General features: G+C 45.6%; 1 protein-coding gene across 3 annotated transcripts in view; it reads right to left on the reverse strand.

Moving 5' to 3' along the window:
- The window catches only part of TRAPPC8 (trafficking protein particle complex subunit 8), a 1010076-nt gene that overhangs the window by 18235 nt on the left and 972733 nt on the right, over positions 1–19108 (reverse strand). For 2 of the 3 annotated variants that reach the window (XM_069220084.1, XM_069220082.1), the window contains one exon: positions 6316–6405. In XM_069220084.1, coding sequence (XP_069076185.1) covers positions 6316–6405 — 90 coding nt within the window. The remainder of the gene's footprint in view (positions 1–6315; positions 6406–19108) is intronic. The other variant, XM_069220083.1, reaches the window with a different exon arrangement.

Consider the following 19108-nt stretch of genomic DNA (forward strand, 5'->3'; position numbering starts at 1 on the left):
GTGGCAGTTTGTACCACGTTGGTAACTTCAAAAGTCATCCAGCTGTAGATAAAATATGTAATAGAATTTTAAAAAAAAAACACAAAAAAAAACGAGAGAATGTAAGGCAAGTCTTAGTAACAAAATTATTTGTAAATGAGCAAGCTGACGCGGACATGAATCCTAATGCTATTCTGTGTGTTATGCGTAAGCATTGTAAGGGTTTGCCCAAATGTTCACTTACCATAGACAGTAATCAAGTATCAATGATGGTAATTTCTTGAGCATGGTAAACCATCATTGGTAATGACTTATGTCAAAAGTTGTGGGGCATAAGGAAGGTATATCTGTTGGATGTCCAACCGGGTGGATATACAGGCCACAAAATTGGTCTACTAGGTTATGTATGGGCAAATTTGGAATTTGAAGGAAGGAGAGCACAAGGTAAGATTTATATTGCGGCAAAAGGAGATGCCATTTCAGGATGACCTCATCATCAAGGGATGGTGTAGGAAGATGCCACTGTTGGCATGGTTACCTCCTAACCTTTTGCCTTTTGTTGATGCCAGCTTTGATTGGAAGTGTGCTGGGACCCTGCTAACCAGGCCCCAGCACCAGTGTTCTTTCCCTAAAACTGTACCTTTGTCTCCACAATTGGCATAGCCATAGCACACAGTTAAGTCCCTTGTGAAAGGTACCCCTGGTACCAAGGGCCCTGTGGCCAGGGAAGGTCTCTAAGGGCTGCAGCATGTATTGTGCCACTCTGGGGACCCCTCACTAAGCACATGCACACTGCCTCACAGCTTGTGTGAGAAAAAGACTAATTCAACATGGCACTCCCCTCAGAGTGCCATGCCCACAACCCACTGCCTGTGGCATAGGTAAGTCGCCCCTCTAGCAGGCCTTACAGCCCTAAGGCAGGGTGCACTATACCACAGGTGAGGGCATAGCTGCATGAGCCATCAAAGGCAAAAAAGGCAGGGGGTAACCATGCCAAGGAGGCATTTCCTTACACTCTGTGTTTGATTTTCCCTGCTAGAGTGTTTTTTCTGCGGAGCAGTGGAGAAAGGGAAACTCAGAGGCGCAGTCAAAGGCTAAAGGCCAGAGACTGCAGTTGCGTGTCCGTGTTGAAGGTGGAGGAGAGAGAAAAATATACAGCAGACATGGAGAAGAGAGAGACGGGCTACTGAGACGAAAGAAAGGGGGACCATAAGAAAAGAGGAGAAGAGCACAAGAGTGAAATGGAGAACAGAGAAGAAAGGGGGTAAACAAAAAGGAAAACATTGGCATTAGCAGAGAAGGGAGCTATGAAGTCGATAAGATGAAAGTTAGAGAAAGGAGATAACAAGATGCATAATGGCAGAGGGGACCATGAAAGGGGGTAAGATAAGGATGTGAAAGAGAAGAAAGAAGATGGCAGTAAGAGCAAAAGAATAAAGACAAGATATAAATAGAAGAAGAAGGGAATGTAGAGCATAGACGCGGCTACAGCATTGGCTCCCAAACGGTGTGCGGCGCCCCTAGCTAGTTTTGAGGGTGCACTGGGGAGCCGTGGTGCACAGATTGGAAACCACTGCCCTACAGTGTCTAAGTCTATTCTTAGACATTGTAAGTACAGAGTAGCCATACTGAGTATATGGTCTGCGAGTTTGTCAAAAAGGAACTCCACAGTTCCATAATGGCTACACTGAATACTGAGAAGTTGGGTATCAAACTTCTCAGCACAATTAACCCACACTGATGCCAGTGTGGGATTTATTGAGAAATGCACACAGAGGACATCTTAGAGATACCTCCTGTATGCCAGCTCTACTGTTAGTATGTGACTGACCGGTCTGTGCCAGCCTGCCACTTCCAGACGAGTTTCTGACCACATGGGGTGAGTGCCTTTGTGTACTCTGTGGTCAGAAACAAAGCCTGTCCTGGGTGGAGGTGCTTCACACCTCCCCCTGCAGGAACTGTAGCACCTGGAGGTGAGCCTCAGAAGCTCAAGCCTGGTGTTACAGTGCCCCAGGGCACTCCAGCTAGTGGAGATGCCCGCACCCCGGACACAGCCCCCACTTTTAGCACAAGTCCGGGGAGATGAAAAAAACAAGGAGTCACCCCCTCAGCCAGGTCCACCCCTAAGGTGAGCTGAGCTGAAGTGACCCCATTTTCCTTGGAAAATCCTCCATCTTGTTTTGGAGGATTTAGACTAATAAGGATAGGGATGTGCTCCCCTCCCCAGAGGGAGGGAGCTTAAGCCGGGTGTAGCCACCCTCAAGGCCAGAAGCCATTGGCTACTGCTCTGTGAGCCTAAAAGACCTCTACATTCAGTATTTATGGGCGACCCTGAACCCAGGATTTCAGATTCCTGACGACCTACAAAGAAAAAGGACTGCTGACCTGAAAAACACCCGCAGAGAAGGAAGACAACAACTGATTTGGCCCCAGCCCTACCAGCATGTCTCCTTCAGAGAATCTGCACCAGCAACGCATCCTGCGGGCCCAGCGACCTCTGCTGACTCAGAGGACTGCCCTGCACCTAAGAAGGATCAAGAACTCCTGTGGACAGCGGACCTGTTCAACCAAGAAAGAAGAAACCATGTTTAACGGGACTCCCACCTCACTCCAGAAGCGTTAGTCCCCAACACTCCGCACCGACGTCCCTGGCCCTTATCCAGAGAAACCAACTATCCAGAGAGGAGCCCCAGGTGACTGCGACGACGTGTCTACCCTGGGCTGACCTCCCTGCACCCCCACGACGACATCCTCAGTGGGAATCCTGAGGTCCCCCATGACCACGACTGCCCAGGACGAAGATATCCGACGCTTGGAGAAGCACTGCACCCACAGCCCCCAGGCTCTTGAGAAACCGACCACCGGTGCAGCAGCGACCAGCAGGTGGCCCTCATCAGTGCCCAGTCAGTAGCTGGCCCGAGAAGCCCCCCTGTACCCTGCCTGCAGCATCTGAGTGACCCCCCAGAGCCCTCCAATGAATCCTATTGAACACCCGACACCCCGTCTGCCCACTGCACCCGATCGCCCCTGTGTCGCTGAGGGTGTGTGCTGTGTGCCTACCTGGAGCCCCTGCTGTGCTCTACCGAACTCCCCTGGTCTGCCCTCCGACAACGCGGGTACTTACCTGCAAGCAGACCGGGACCAGAGCACCCCCCTGTCTCCATAGGCACCCATGTTATTTTGGCTCCTGTTTGACTTCTGCACCTGACCGGCCCGTGTTGTTGGTGCTGGGTGTTTGGGGTTGACTTGAACCCCCAACGGTGGGCTACCTATGTCCTGGAGACTGAACTTGTAAGTGCTTTACTTATTGTGATAACTAAACTGTACTTACCTCCCCCAGGAACTGCTGAAAATTGAAGTGTCCACTTTTAAAACAGCTTATTGCCATTTTATGAAAAACTGTGTAAATTACTGTTTTGATTCAAAGTTCTAACTATACCTATGCAAAGTACCTTTCATTTAATGTACTTACCTGCAATCTGAACCTTGTGGTTCTAATATTAAATTAACAAAAGAATATTTTTCTATATAAAAACCTATTGGCCTGGAGTTAAGTCATTGAGTGTCTGTTTTCACTTATTGCTTGTGTGTGTACAACAAATGCTCAACACTACCCTCTGATAAGCCTAACCGCTCGACCACACTACCACAAATAGAGCATTAGTATTATTATCTATTATTGCCTCTGTCAAACCTCTTGGGGAACCACTGGACTCTGTGCACACTATATCTCATTTTTATATAGTATATACAGAGCCAGCTTCCTACAGATGGGCATCCGGTTAGACCCTAATGCCTTGCCTCCTGTGCCTGCTACAACACTGGAGCAACATGGAAGTGACTTTGCATCTGACCGTAAGACAACATTTCCTAAACTATTTCAAGAAGAGTTGTGGAGTTATGAAGTGATCAAACACAGAATTATCTTGGAAGACAGTGCTTTTCCAGTCAGGGACAAAGTAAGGAATGTACCATTAGCTTTTAGGAAAAAAATAAAGGATAAGTTAACTGAGTAGTGCAAAACAGAACATTATAGAAGCAACTGAATCTTCTTCTTAGGTATCTCGTTATCTTTTTGAAGAGTTCAGGAGAATTGTATGTGTGTGTTGCGGCTGTGTTGACTTGCGCAATTCAATTTGGATTGATAAGCACCTTTTGCCGAATCTTCAGGAGATGGTGTCAACAACTGCCAGAGCGACTATTTTCCATAGCTTATGTAGAAAGTGCATACCATAAGGTCGAATTACATGAAGAATACTGACACCTGACAGCCTTCGTAGCTCTGGAAGACATTTTTCAATTTTTAGGGAATGTCAATCGGGTTGACAAGTGCTGCTTCGGTGTTCCAGCATCCGATGAAGCATACTATTGGCGTCACTGCCAGTGCAGTGGCTTTCAAAGATTATATTCTCATCTTTGGGAAAAGCATGAGGAACATGACCACGTTTTAAATGCAGTGTTGGAAGAGTTGTAATCCAAAGAATTAACCCAGCAGCACCACTTTTCCACTAACCACAACTTTGCCAAGGCTTGTTGGTGGAGTTCCTGCACCAACACCAGTCTGCAATCTTCACTCCAGCGTGGGACATCTTCTGCATCCATCAGGAACTCTTCTCCAGCTCCAGGGCTGCAGTGCTGACCTGTTCTTCCTCACCTTCAACCAACTCCTGCAAGTACAGTTGGGTGGGTAGTAGCTTCTACTCCTCCTGGACTCCACTGTGACACTTGGACTTGTTCCCCTCTCTCCACAGGTCTTCTTCTCCAGGAATCCAATACTGGTTTCTTGCAGACTTGTCTGGGTGTCTTCTTTTTCTTCCTTTTGGGTAGTTTGGGGGAAATTCCAGTGATATACCCCTGCTTTCCTGGTCGCTGGGAGGTGTTGGGTTACTTACCTCTGTGGTTTTCTAGTACTCCCAGCTCCCCTCTTCACATTCCACTTACCTAGGTGGGGGTCCTGAGTTCACATTCAATTTTTTAGTATATGGTTTGGGCTCCCCCTAGTGTCTGTTGATTATCTACATTTGCACTGTTTTCTAATCTTTTCTATGCCTATTTCTGATTACTAGTGTACACATTTAGTATGTTTACTTACCTCCTAAGATAGTACTGCCTTTTTAGTAATTTTGGTATTGTGTCACTAAAATAAAGTACCCTTATTTTTGTAACACTGTGTGGTTTATTTCATGTGTGTAAGTGCTGTGTGACTACAGTGGTATTGAATGAGCTTTGCATGTCACCTAGATAAGCTTGGCTGCTCATCCAGAGCTACCTTTAGAGAGCCTGGCTCCTAGATACTGCCTACACTTCACTTAGAGGGGAATCATGGACCTGGTATAAGGTGTAAGTACCTTAGGTACCCACCACACACCAGGCCAGCTTCCTTCCCTCATGGAGTAACATATTAGCTATTTTCGGTTCCGAAGGCAGTGGTGGCCCGACAAACTGTTTGTGGTCTTCATATGAGAGGTCGGGCTGCTGTACTCACGCGTAGCGCCGAGGTGAGAGGCCAGATTGAACCTCTAACTCCAAATCTTCTATGGAGAAGGCCTCTTCCTGTATGATCTCCTCCTGTGCATGCTCTTCCCTGAAAATATCAGGAGTGTCATCCGGCGAATTTGATGCTATCTCCAATCGACACGCTCTTTGGTCCCAGAGAGTCTTTTTGGATCAAAAAACCAGACAGGCGTTGCAGTTTACTTCTCTATGGTCCGGGGACAAGAACAAGTTACCAACCAGATGTTGGTCGGTGTGTGTGAATGGCATGGAAGGCAAAACCTAGATGGGAGTCCGATCCATCAACCCTGTATATCTCGACACCATGCGAAGCAGTAGGCATGAGGCAGGTACTGGCGACCTGAAGGGCGGTCAGCCAACCCGGACGTAGAAATCTGGATCGAGTACATTAGATTGTAAGAACGCAACTGAAATACAATACCATCATTGAAAGAAAGACAAAAATAAAAAGTTTGGAATAGACCGAGCCGAGGAATACCGGAGCGAGAGGAAGACACGTTCGAACCCAAAGGCGGAGAGAAAACAATCTAACAAAGGATTTGATGCCCATGCGCAGTATCACCAAGAGGGCTCACCACTCAATAACGTGACTCAAAGGTTTTCTTCAAACAATAACAATTTGCAGCACTCCGAGCCCAACACTAGATGGTGGACTTATGCAAAGCATGTCTATCTACAGCCACACGTCATCAAACATATAATGTTTGTCTTCTGCACTTTTTTGTTGACACATCAGAATATGCTGATTTCTATAACAGTGTACAGTACTAAAAATAAGCATTCATCTCATTACACATTATTACTGTAGTTAAACAGTCTTACCTTGTTGCTTTATGCCTTAAATCAATTATTACATCAACCTCAGCCTGTGAACAATTGGAAAGTACAAGAGTGACTGGTACTAAACACCTGCTGAATAACAAAAAACAAAAAAAAAAATAGTTATAAAGACCAAAATTCCAAGGGAAGGTATAATGATTTCCAAACAATTATTTGACAATAATAGGAGACATCTGATAACTAACACATGAAATCTAATAATGAACAAGTTACTTAACTTCAGTAACACATTATGTGGTAAAGACCCTATGTAGCTGCAGATTCCTTACTCTAGAATTTACTGGCGTCAGCTTGCAATCCAGAATTTTTGCTGATCAGTACCCTGCACGCGCAGTCAGGTGGCGTCGTTCAGATCTGGGGTGCGTTATCGGGGTAGTTGGAGCCATCTGTGGCATCACCGTCGCCTATAAGGGCACCACCCTGGCACGCGTACGTCAGTTCTTTTTCCCACAAAATTCCATGTCAGAAGCGCAGAGCCATGGATAGAACTAACAGTTTGTGTGTGCAAAAAACTAGGGCCCTGAAAGGGACAATCCCTCACCCTATTAGAAACATCCGCAGAGCGGGGAAGCATGGGCAGGTGTAAGGAATCTGCAGCTAGATAGAGTCTCTACCAGATAATGCGTTACCGAAGGTAAGTACCTTGTTGATCTGATAGACTTCTAGCTGCAGATTCCTTACCTTAGAATAGATACCCAAGCCATAACCTCCTGGCGGTGGGCTGCAGATAGATCTTCTTACACTAGAAAGTCCTGTAGGGCCGAATGGGCAAAGTGTCCGTCTCTCTGGACCTGATTGTCCAGGCAGTGGTGGTTTGCAAATGTGTGCAAGGTGCAGACGTTGCTGCCTGAGAGATATCCAGGACTGGAACACCCCATGCAAGCGCAGTGGTAGCAGCTTTTCCCCCGACAGAATGAGCCCTCAAGCCCACAAGCCCTCAGGAGGCTGCTTCTTGGACAGTGCATAACAGATCTTAATGCAGAGAATGACCCAGCACAAAATGGTTAGTTTCTGCACTTCTCGAGCCTTCTTTGCTTCCACGTAACAACCCAAATAGTTGGTCATCCACCCGGAACTCTTTGGTGCGGTCAAGGTAGAACGATAATGCTCTTTTTGGGTCTAGTCAGTGGAGTGGCTCCTCTTCTTTAAAGGGATGCGGTGGAGCGAAGAAGGTCGGCAGGGTGATATTCTGAACTATATGAAATACTGTCACCACCTTGGGAAGGAAAGAGACACGTGCACTGAGAACCACCTTGTCTTGGAACATAGTGAGATACGGTGGCTGTAGGAGGCTGGCCTGGCTTGTAGTGGGTACCAATGGTAATTACACCTTATGTCAGGTCAAGTTATCCCCTATTAGTAGAGTGTAGTAGTGTTCTAGCAGCTTAGGCTGATAGACATAGCTATAGCAGGGCAGCCAAGGCTGACCTAGGAGACATGCAAAGCTCATGTAATAGCACTTGTATCATATAGGTACTATATCATAAGAAAGACAATATTCATAGTTACTAAAAATAAAGGTACTTTATTTTAGTGACAATGTGCCAAAAATATTTCAGAGGATATACTCCTTTAGGAGGTAAGTAACATACACAAATTATACACGACTAACCAAATCAGGTAAGTAAAACAGTCAGAAAGTAGTGCAAACATTGTAAAACACAATAGGATGCAATAGGCCTAGGGGTAACACAAACCATATACTAAGAAAGTGGAATGCGAACCACGAATGCACCCCTAGGCAAGTGTAGTGTGTAGAGGGTCGCTGGGAGTGTGAGAAAACACTAAGGGTGTAAAGGAGACCCCACCCCAAGACCCTGGAAAGTAGGAGTAAAGTACTACCATTTCCCCCAAAACACACTAAAGTCGTGATAAAGGATTTTGCAAGGACTACAACAGACTGCAAAGCACTGAAGACGGATTCCTGGACCTGAAGACCTGCAAAGGAAGGGGACCAAGACAAAGGGTCGCTAAAGTGCCCAGGGGGGGGCAGGAGCCCACTAAACCCCAGATGAAGGTGCAAAATGGCTGCCTCCGGTTGGAAGAAGCTGCAGGTTTTGCAACAACGAAAGGAGGTATGAAGTTCTGCTTTGTGCAGAAGATGTCCCACGGCGTGCTGGAGGATGCAGAGTAGTTTCCTTGGCAAAATACTGCAAACAAGCCTTGCTACCTGCAAGAGTCACGGTTGGAAAAAAGGGGTGCTGCCGGAACCCAGGAAGGACCAGGATGTCGTCACTCAGGTGAGGGGACAGAGGGGGCCCTCAGCAACGTAGAGAGCCCACGGACAGGAGGGAAGCACCCGCAGAAGTCCTTGAACATGGGTTCAAGAAGACTGAACACAGCGGTCGTCTCAACACTGCAAAGAGAGGTCCCACGACACCAGGGGTCAACTCAGGGAGCTGAGCATCGCAGAACACAGTGCTGGGGACCTAAGCTCGGCTGTGCATGCAGCATTTCTTGGAAATGTGCTCAGAAGCCCTTGTCGCTGCAGATCACACAGTGCACAGGATTACTGTCTGGGGAGGCAAGGACTTACCTCCTCCAAATTCGGAGAGTTGGGCCACTGGACAGTCTGGGTCCCTTGGGTCTCATGAAGGTATGTCCTCACCTGTGGTATAGTGCACCATGCCTTAGGGCTGTAAGGCCTGCTAAAGGGGTGACTTACCTATTGCACAGGCAGTGGTGTTAAGGAGCGGGGCAGAGAGGAGGTGAAGCGGCGAGACCCCAGAGCTTCGGGCAGGGCACCGGCACAGAGGACGGAGGCAGACGGAAGTGGGGAAAGAGCAGCCGGAGGAGGCAGACGGGCTTGGCACACTTAGCGTTTTGGCACTTGTGGAGAGGAGGATGAGGTGAGTAGTCTCAGCTTGCAACTCCAAACAGCTTCTAAAGCTCAGCCAGAGTAACAGCTGTTGGAGGCAGCTGAAAGGCAGTGGAAATCCCGAGCTCCGGGAACCGTGGCCCAGTGGGAACTGGCACCTTGGGAAATTGGTAAACCGGCAAAACAAACAACAGCGGACCATTGACAGTGAGGAAGCCGTGTGGAGGCAGCGCGTGGAAGCTGGAAGGCGGTCTCAGGCCTCAAGTCACGGACCCGGTCACGCCTGCAGAAGAGCAGGAACAGTCAGCCTTGCAGACCAGGGATCTGTGTACCGCAAGTAGCTGCATGATCTGAATGTGCCTTAAACCTTTTATTTTTTCTGCTAGTGGGCATACGCATATGCTGTGGCTACCTTATCGAGGCTATATCTGAATCTCAGCAATCGGCAAAACATCTGTGCTAAACACCTGTGCTGCACCTAGAAACCGTTACTGACTTTAAGCCCTAGATCCAGCCGCAGTCCTCTCCTGAGGAAAATTGGCTTTGCTCGCGCCCTCTGTTTCTGTTCTCTGCCAAACCTTGCTGCATCGCCAAATTGTCACTGTCACACTATTTACCTACAGGTATACTGCCCACTGCCCACTGCCAAACTGCGGTCACAGCAGGGCAGCGTAGGTAAGGTCTGACGAGTCCAGGCCTCCACAGAAGCAGCCTAGCCAGGTCTGGGTGCGGCTTGTGGAGGTAAATTTGGCCCACTCACCTGATATGATTTAAGTTAAAAGCGACAAACCATCAAAAATCAAACATTAAAACCAGCCAAGGTGTGGTGGCACACTCATAAATCCTAGGGTTTTCTGAAAGTACTGGAGGAATACCCAGTTAGCTTCAATGGGACTCCCTGGGTCATCACAGTAGGTCCAGACCTTTGGGGACCCAAACAGTTGACGAATAGTCGCCAGCAGCTTTTTCGGGAAGTACCAGAGGAGGACCACGCGTGCTCGTGTCCCTCAACCCGAGGTGTGGAGGCGCATTTTAGCAGACGAAAAGCAAGGAGAAATAACTAAAGGAAAAACTTCATAGATGGTGAAGATAAGATCAGGGAAAGAAAGGACACTTCAGCCGCAAACAAAAAGAAGTAAGAAGCTTAATAAACCCTCATCGCCACCTTTAAAACCAAAATGGGAAAGAAATGTGAAGTCAAAACATTAAACCTTGATTTCCCCTATAAACCCCTTTTTTCATAGGATACAAAAATTGGTGAACCTCCCCAACAAAAACAGACTTCTTGAAGGACCCAGTGGATGTGATACTTTCCTTACCTAACGGCTCCGAGAGTTTACCTCACCCAATTTCCCCTATAAAAAGTGAAAGCAGCCTTCTATATGAGCAAGGTGATAAAAGTGGGTACAAGGAGGAGGGGCTGACGGAAAAAAAATACCCTCTGCAATAATAAATTAACAGACGACAATCCCAAAGAAAATGCCTGGGGCTCAATCAGTGACTTAGAACTATTGACCCTCCGGTCGTCATCGCTGTCCCCTGTCACTTCTAAATTTCCATCCTTGGAAAGTCAAATTGACTTTCCTCAATTAGTGACTCAACCTCCATTTGAGGTAAATGTAATCATTAATGGAGCAAATGACGTTCTCAAAGTCAAATTGCAGGGAGGCAACTAGAGCTTGGCAAAGCGAGGAAAATTAATCACCCCTTAGAAACTATTTATAGCTAGGAGAAGATCAATACTCCAGATTCACCAAATTAAATCCTTCCTGCCTAAAAGTGGATCTAAGTTCCACTACGCACACCTCCAATAATTTTTTTTTTTTACAAGATATGGGGGTCTTTCGGCAAGAAGACAAAATTGCAATCCCAGGAACTCAAATGGATACTTCTGCCTTCGGATACAGTTCCCCTAATGTCTCCACCGTATCAAAAGAAAAAATAAATGAATCTGAAGTTAAGGAGGACAAAAATGAGAACATAATGCACTCACGAAATACTCACAACCAACTGGATCAAAATGCTGTATGGGCCATCTTTTTTAAAACCTCGCAGCTAACGCTGGATGCCCTGTCTTATCAGCCCTCTAAAATGGATGTCCAGGTGGACTTATTGAATGCTATGGCCAAATCAGTAGCAGGAATTGATCAGAAATTAGCAAACTTAAACAACCTGATTAAGCGAGCGCAGAACCTTGCCGAAATGACAATAACAGATTGCACTTGCGAGCCCATAATCAACAAGCTGGCCACACTTCCAGAAGCGCTAAATTCATTGATAACAAACCTGGAAGGAAATGTAAATACGAAAAGAGAGGATGTAAGTATAGCCGAAGAATCCCCCCTGTGTATCGGGAGGAGGCCGGGTACAACAAAAACATGGGCAATGGAAAAAATTGGTATAGGAAGCCCCAATTTCATTCCATTTACTGATAGCCAACAACTAAGAATGGAACCTCAATTTCAATCTAGGGGTCGATACGATATCTTAAATTGAGGAAATATAGTAAAACTAGTACAAGCCATTCCTGCTTTAAATGATATAAAGTCCACCGACATTGTCTCCATAGAGTTTTTACCAGTGGTTAAAAATAATGAAGGAGGACTCGATGAACCAACCCTGGTAACCTGGAGGACATCGCACTTGGTAAAAAGAGTTGTTAAAGAAAAAAACTCCTTCCTAAAATGGGGAATTAAATTCAGCATGCCCAAACAAACTGGTTATCCTGACCCTCTAGAGGATCAAATCATTATGCCTAATCTAACCAAATCAAAAGATTTGGACAAACCTTTTTTATTTCTTAGATCTGCAATCAGAAGAAATGAAGACTACCATTTAAGCTTCGCACTTGCATAGCGCATTACTCACCCGTTAGGGTCTCATGGCGCTGTACGCATACCGCTATGGAACCCCTCCTGGCTTTACCCTGAGAGGTGCCCGCTCCTGGGCACCTGCAGGGTGAAGCCAGTCATCCAAGTGCTGTTGGGGTCGTTGTGGAGATTAAGCAAGCTATTGCCCAGAGTTTCAGAGCGGGACCCATTCATTAGATTAGGCACCGAGGCGAGAATTCTCTGGTCCAAGGGAATTGAGCCTAAGACCTGTCGAGGCGGGATTTGAACCCTGGTCCTGGACCAGATCTTTGCTTCAGGGTCTGCCACTCTAACCATTGTGCCACACTTCTCCACTTTAGGGTGCATGGTATCCAACACGCACCCCTCATCGCAGCTAGATTTAGGTTGGATATCGGATACAATCCGCCTAGAAAAATATCAGTGACTCCCGAACAGTCAGGCACACATCAGGTCGGTAAATCCGTACGAAAACCCTCTCCAAGTTTGTTCTTGGAATATAAATGGGGTTAGATCAAACACCTAACAAAAAGACCTGTTAAGCTTATTAAAAAAATATAAAATTATTTTTCTTCAGGAGATCTGGGCCACTAACCCTTTCTCAATCAATGGATTTATGGGATTTTTCTACCCAGCAATTAGGAGAGAAAAAATTTGGCTATCCAAAGGGGGGATTAGCAATCTTTATTTCAGCAGGATTAAACATAGCATGCACACGACTGTATGGGGAAAACAACGTTTCTGCTAGTGAAGCTAGATGGATGAAATAAAGAACATTCCAGTCCACTCTTGCTGATAAATGTTTATATCCATCCGGATGCACGATCCAAGAAATACATATCCTACAGACTGATAGATACAATATTAACTGCCCATCAGGATTTAGGATCCCTGGAGTTCTTATTAGCAGGGGACTTCAACCTGAAACTACTAAATCCCTTTGAAAGGGACCCTCAAACCATCCTGCAAGACCAACTATGGGCAGTTCCACAGCAGTCTCTGGGGGTAATAGAACGAAGTAAAACTGGCATAACAGCACTCTCCTTAGTAAAAGATCTGGAGGCTCTTATATGGGAGATATCCACAAGATACTCCGCCGGCAACTACCAGCTATGTCACTGGAACTCAAGCGACAATTGATTATAATGTGGCCTCCTTAATAACCATCTGGTTGACTTTCCTGGAAAGATTTGCAGCTGGGCTTCTCACAAATAGATCACAAAAGAGTTATCAAAACCAGGGATGTGCGAAAACAAATAAAAATATATATCTTTCAGTACGCATGATTAAATTAAGAAGAGAACGGAATAGACTCCTAAGACTATACAACAAAAATCCAAAATAAAAGTCCAAATGGGATCCCTAATGCACTGTTTAAAATGAATCCAGCTTTTTGGGGTGAAAAACTGGCTTCGACTTACAATCACTGTACAGCGCTAGGAAGCATTCCAAAATCTTAGAGGGGGGCCGTAATCCATCCAATTTTTAAAGAAGGCAGTAAATCTCACCCTGAGTATTTTCGATTGATTACCTTAACGGACGCCGAGGCCAAATGTTATGCAGGGATATTATTGGAGCATCTTCGCAGGTGGGCAACCGAAAGTAGCATTATTCCCCATAATCAAACAGGTTTTGTAAAGGGCCCCTGTACTGCTACAAACATTCTAACTCTTTCCATGGTTATTGACAAATGCAAAAAAAAAAAATCAACCTTTGTATCTGTGCTTTGTTGACTTCAAATCAGCCTTTGACTTGGTACAACGATCTCTATTATGGGAGAAACCAGCCTCCTGGGGAATACCTGAGACTCTGCTAAAAGCTATTCAACAGTTATACACAGAAACATGGGTAAGAGTTAAGATAGGAGTAGGATCCTTCCTCTCAAGAGAGAATGAGACAAAACAAGGTCTGAAACAGGGTTGTGTGTTGGCACCATATCTTTTTAATCTCTGTCTATCAGAACTGACCGTAAAGTTAAATAAGGTGAACGCGCAAACCCCAAAGCTTGGCGATATGCTTATTTCAAACTTGCAGTATGCTGACAATGTAGTACTCCTGAGTCAAACCAAAGTAGGCCTACGGTGGCTCATCATCGAGCTATTTGAATATGGCGAGCAGAACGGAATGGAAAGTAATCAGAAAAAAAACCAAAGTAATGGAAATCAGTAAAAAAAAAATCTAAAGCCAAAAAATGGTATACACGACGGGGAACCTTGGAACAAGTAAATCAGTATAGATACTTGGGCGCACTATTTGATGAACGGGGTTCCTTTCTCCCACAGAAACAGGACCTATACAGAAAGGGGAAATGTTTTACTGCTTGCCTTTTGCACTTTAAAAAAACTGCTTAACGACCCTAGCTACCGTCCTTTGCCTCAAGTCGTGCCAGCAAAGCTAAATTCGACTTTAGTATATGAATTGAAGCCATGCGCGGACAAGATGCCATCATCTTAAATAGAATCATTGGAAACGTTTTTAGGTCCCTATTCCAGCTACCAGGGCATACCTCCCAAGCACAAATTAGGCTGGAGTTTGGTTAACTAAACCAGTGTATAGCTAGGAAAGCCGGCTACATCAAAACCTGGAAACATTTACAACTAACAAAAGAAAATCAGCTTTGCCAGGGACTCTGGAAGGAGATCAATTTAAACCCTATAACCAAATCTAGACAGTACTTAGATCAGGCATTAGATGACCTGGAAGTATGGGAATTATGGGATTCAAACCTCTCCTATTATGCCTTTAAAAAAATCCTAAACCGTATAGTGAAGAAAGGAACGGTAATTATGGATAAGAGCCTATTAGCAACCAGATCACACTCCTCAATGGTACTAAATGAATATAAACTCTTGAAATATCAGCCATATTTGGAGGCTGGGTGGTCAAAAGCGGACAAGGATCTTTTCATCAAATATCGGTTCAGCATTATTCTTGGTGGTGCCCATCTATCACCATGGGAACGCCTTGCAACAATTCCTCGGTGCAGGCTATGCGGCCATGGACCAGAAGATCTAACCCACCTGATTTGTATTTGCAACAACCTACGAAACGAGCGTAAGCCCCTGTTAAAGGCAGCATTTATTTAAAGGAGAATACAGTCCCGCAGAAAAGCAGTGATGACCTGCTTCAAGCCCGCCGACTTTGCACTGAACACTAGATTTACAAAGTTTTTATGTTTAATATCAAAACGATTTTTATTATAGTACTGGCTGGATTATAGTCTTCCGCATAGTATTTACGGAATATTTTTAGCTGTATTCTTAGCTAATTTATTAGAACTTAGTTCTCACTGTATTTTTTTTTTTTTTAAGAGTTAGACCTACAAGGGTATGGTAAAAATTTATCCACCTCCAAACAGGAGGTTATCATTAGCAAAAACATTCAAACAACATTATTTTATGTAACACAGATATTAGGGATGTCATGGTTTGAGGTTGTCTGTGTATATCATTAATGAATGTGTATTGGTTTTTATTAACTACGCATCAAATAAAAATAAACTTGAAACTTGAACTATGTAATGCGACCCAGGTAACTCCAGATGGTGGGGATTACCGACCCCCTTGTCTTGACCCCTCTTTCAGCGGCAGCACAAGTGGGAAAATTAGGCAGATTAGGAGGCGTGCCCACTTCATGCCAGTCCTACCCAAGAGGTGAACAAGCAAAGTGGACACTACTTTTTGAAATTCCTCCATCTTGTTTGAAAGGAATTACGCCAGTACGGTTAGGGCTATGTCCACTTCACAGCTGAAGTGGTCATAGAAAGGGTGTAACCACCCTAACGGTGGGAAGCCCATTGGCTACTGCCTGGCACTCCTTTTAATGCCCCTAAATTGAGTATTTAGGTGGCACGACAACCTCAGGACTCAGATCCTGAATACCTATGAAGCAAAGGACAAAGAATAGTCGCACTTGCAGAAGAGGAAAAAAGAAATAAGCAGCTGACTTGGAACAAGCCCTCTGGCTTGCCTACTGACCTCAATGGACTCTGCGGAAAAAGATGACTTGTTTTGCAGCTGAGACTCCAAGAAATCCAGGAGGACTGCCTGCGTTCTACAAAGACTCAGAATCCTGTGAGCAGCGGAATTGCTCTGCAACAAAGTTTCAAGAAAGGACTCTGCAGCCCCTGGAACAGCAAAGACCCGACACCCGAAGTGACCTCTGCACCTAACGACCATGACTCAAAATGAAGCCAACAAATGCTGCCAGCCCAGTCCCCTGGCTGTCTAGAGTCCGAGTCCACTCAGGTTTCACCCCTCTTGGACTCGCCCAAGTTGCCCACAGCCACTTGAACGCAGGCTCCCTCTTCTGCAGCCTTGTGGTGAAAGACAACCCGACACCTTCAGTAACTACTGCACTCGTCGCCCCTGACCCCATATGAAGTGGTTCAATGGTGCCAACAATGCCCCCCGTCTCCTAAGAGCTCAAGTTCATGTTGGGTCCACCCCTGCCAGATTTCCCGACAATGCCTCAAGCCTCAACATACAGAACCCCTCTGGCCGCGAGTGCTCCTGGATAAGAAAACCCAAAAGCCTAAGGACACTGCTGCATCTGTCGCCCCTGGAGAAAAGGACCAAAGGTGCACCTACGTCCCAAGAACCCTAAGTCTACTACCTACCTCTGTGTTGTCCCTGACTGGCTTCCTAGCCAGAGCCTGCAGCCTATTTGCGGTCCAGCATCCATAGAGAACCATTGGCACCCGACGCCTAACTGCATACCTGCACCCGGCTGCCCCAGTGCTGCCCGGTGTGACCGGTTAGTGGCGTTCTGATCAGTGCCCAGTACTTTGCTCCCAGAGCTCGACCTCATATGTTGTGGTTAGCCCTGTGTTTGCTGAACATTGTTTTTTCTCCAAATGATAACACTGAGGGAACTCTGAAAAGTGTTGATTACTGAAACTGCAAAGTATTTATGCCTAAAAGTCTACTTACCTGATTACGAAGTTCTTGGGTTTGAAACATATATAAAAAGAATTGTTATTTTTCTAAATTGGCCTTAGATTTATTCTTGAGTGTGTGCCTCATTTATTGCCTCTGAGTGCAACAAATGCTTAACACTACCCTCTGAGAAGCCTAACTGCTCGCCCACACTACCACAAAATAGAGCATTAGTCCTATCTACTTTTGCCTCTGCAATCCAACTGGGGATATACTGGACTTTTTGCATGGTGTACTTCTTTTTAGTGCATCATATAGAGACAAAACTTCCTACACCACCAGAAATGGGCAGCAACCAATGCCATTACCTTTGTGAACACCAGAGGGGCACTGGTGCTTGTGGCTAACCTTGAATCGCAGGTAGCGTCTATGGGCCTGCAAGACAAGGATGTGAAAATAAGCGTCTTGTAGGTCCAACACTACAATTCAGTCTCTGGGATTCAAGGGCAGGTGGGCCCTGGGCCAGGGTGAGCATCTTGATTTTTTTCTTATGTAGGAAAGCATTTACAGGGTAAAATTTCAGGAGAGAGGAGTGGGCTCCACCCTTTGGCCAAGAAAGTAGCTGGAATAACACCCAGTGCCCTCTCTATGGCTCCTCTGGTCAAAGAATCTGCACTTCCTAGCATAAGATGGACATATGGTCTTCCAACAGGCGCTCTTACTGCAGGAGGCAGATGTGGGGTGGCCAAAAAGGAATGGCATGGCATTGCATAGCCTGGTTGAAAAATCTACAGGACCCACTTGTCTGATGTGATGCACACCTTATAGGGATCTAACCTCTGTTTTTGAGAATCCCTACAAGGCTAAAAACCCTGTAGTCTTAGGGGTGACATCCCTGGCACGCTAGAAAAATGTCAAGGAAAATTTCTATTTACAAGTGAAGAAAAAGCAGCAGCGGATTTCCGGATCTACGTCTGAACACAAAGAAAGAAAGGAACTAATGTCAGCATGTACGGGTGGTGCTTATATGCAGCTTCATTTGTCACTTTCACCACATAATGGAGTTGACCTGGAGTTGCACAGCACCACCTACTGGTGTGCAGGGGCACTGCACTGAATATTATGGATCAAGTTTTGCTCCTGGGAATATTCATAAGGTGAGCAATCGGCGGTTAGAAGTATTCATCGGATATGGTATGATTATTGCTTGTCCAACCAAGGTCCTTGAATACTAAGGACTGTCCAGGTGGGCTCACCACCCTAGGGAAGACACATCTATCATAATAGCTTGAGTGGACATATTGTATGTTAATGGTACTCTTTGAAAGAGACTTCCCAACTTTGCCATCATAGAAGACAATTAACTCCTGCTAAGAGCAGGTGGAGGTTATCTTCCCGATCTCCCTGTGCTCGATCCCACTGATTCTAGAAACACATATGTAATCTGGCATTCTGGACTATGAAGATGAATGATGCCATGGACCCAGAAGCGACAAAATCTATCTTCCTGTAGGATGTCCACTCTTCTGAAGGAGCAGGCAATTGAGATTTAAGGAAAACACTCTCAGAAAAAACATTTTACCTGTTTCAGAGTTTTAAGGAAATGCCTCTTTTTGTATGGTCACCACCACGTTTTCGGACTGATGCCGCTGTTTTTTTTTTACTCTGAGACTGCACAGAGTCCTCCTGACCAGACCTGGTGCCAGTTTCCGACCCCTAAACATGTATGTTACTTTAGCTATGCCAAACTGGCATACATTAACTTAAATAAAAGTCTGTAGTATATTGCACCCAGGGTACACAAGACATTTAATATAGAGAGTCAGCCCAGGGATGACAGCACTGGTGGAGCGACCCTGGGTGTGATACAGGTAAAAGTTTCTCCCCATTCCCCACTGCAGATTGGAAATGCAGTTTTAAACTGCTAGCCCAACACTGCCATGTAAAGCAATGGCAAAGCCTAGAGAAAAACCATTTTGTCTGCCAAAACCACCCATCAGGAGAAAGTACGGTTACAGCTTCTCAACACAAGTAAACAGAAAAGCAGCAAACTGTTCTGGGTTGAAATAAAAAAACTTGCAAATTGGAGCCACCCCCACAACAACGCTGACATGACTGAAGCAAACTAGGTCTCATATTTAGCAGTTTTTTTACTTTGGACAACCTTGACCACCCACCAAGAACCATACTTGAACAGTCTGGGCCCTACGCTCAAGCCGTCCCAACGGAAG

This window comes from Pleurodeles waltl, chromosome 2_2 (genome assembly GCF_031143425.1).
Source record: "Pleurodeles waltl isolate 20211129_DDA chromosome 2_2, aPleWal1.hap1.20221129, whole genome shotgun sequence".
NCBI classification, from domain to species: domain Eukaryota; kingdom Metazoa; phylum Chordata; class Amphibia; order Caudata; family Salamandridae; genus Pleurodeles; species Pleurodeles waltl.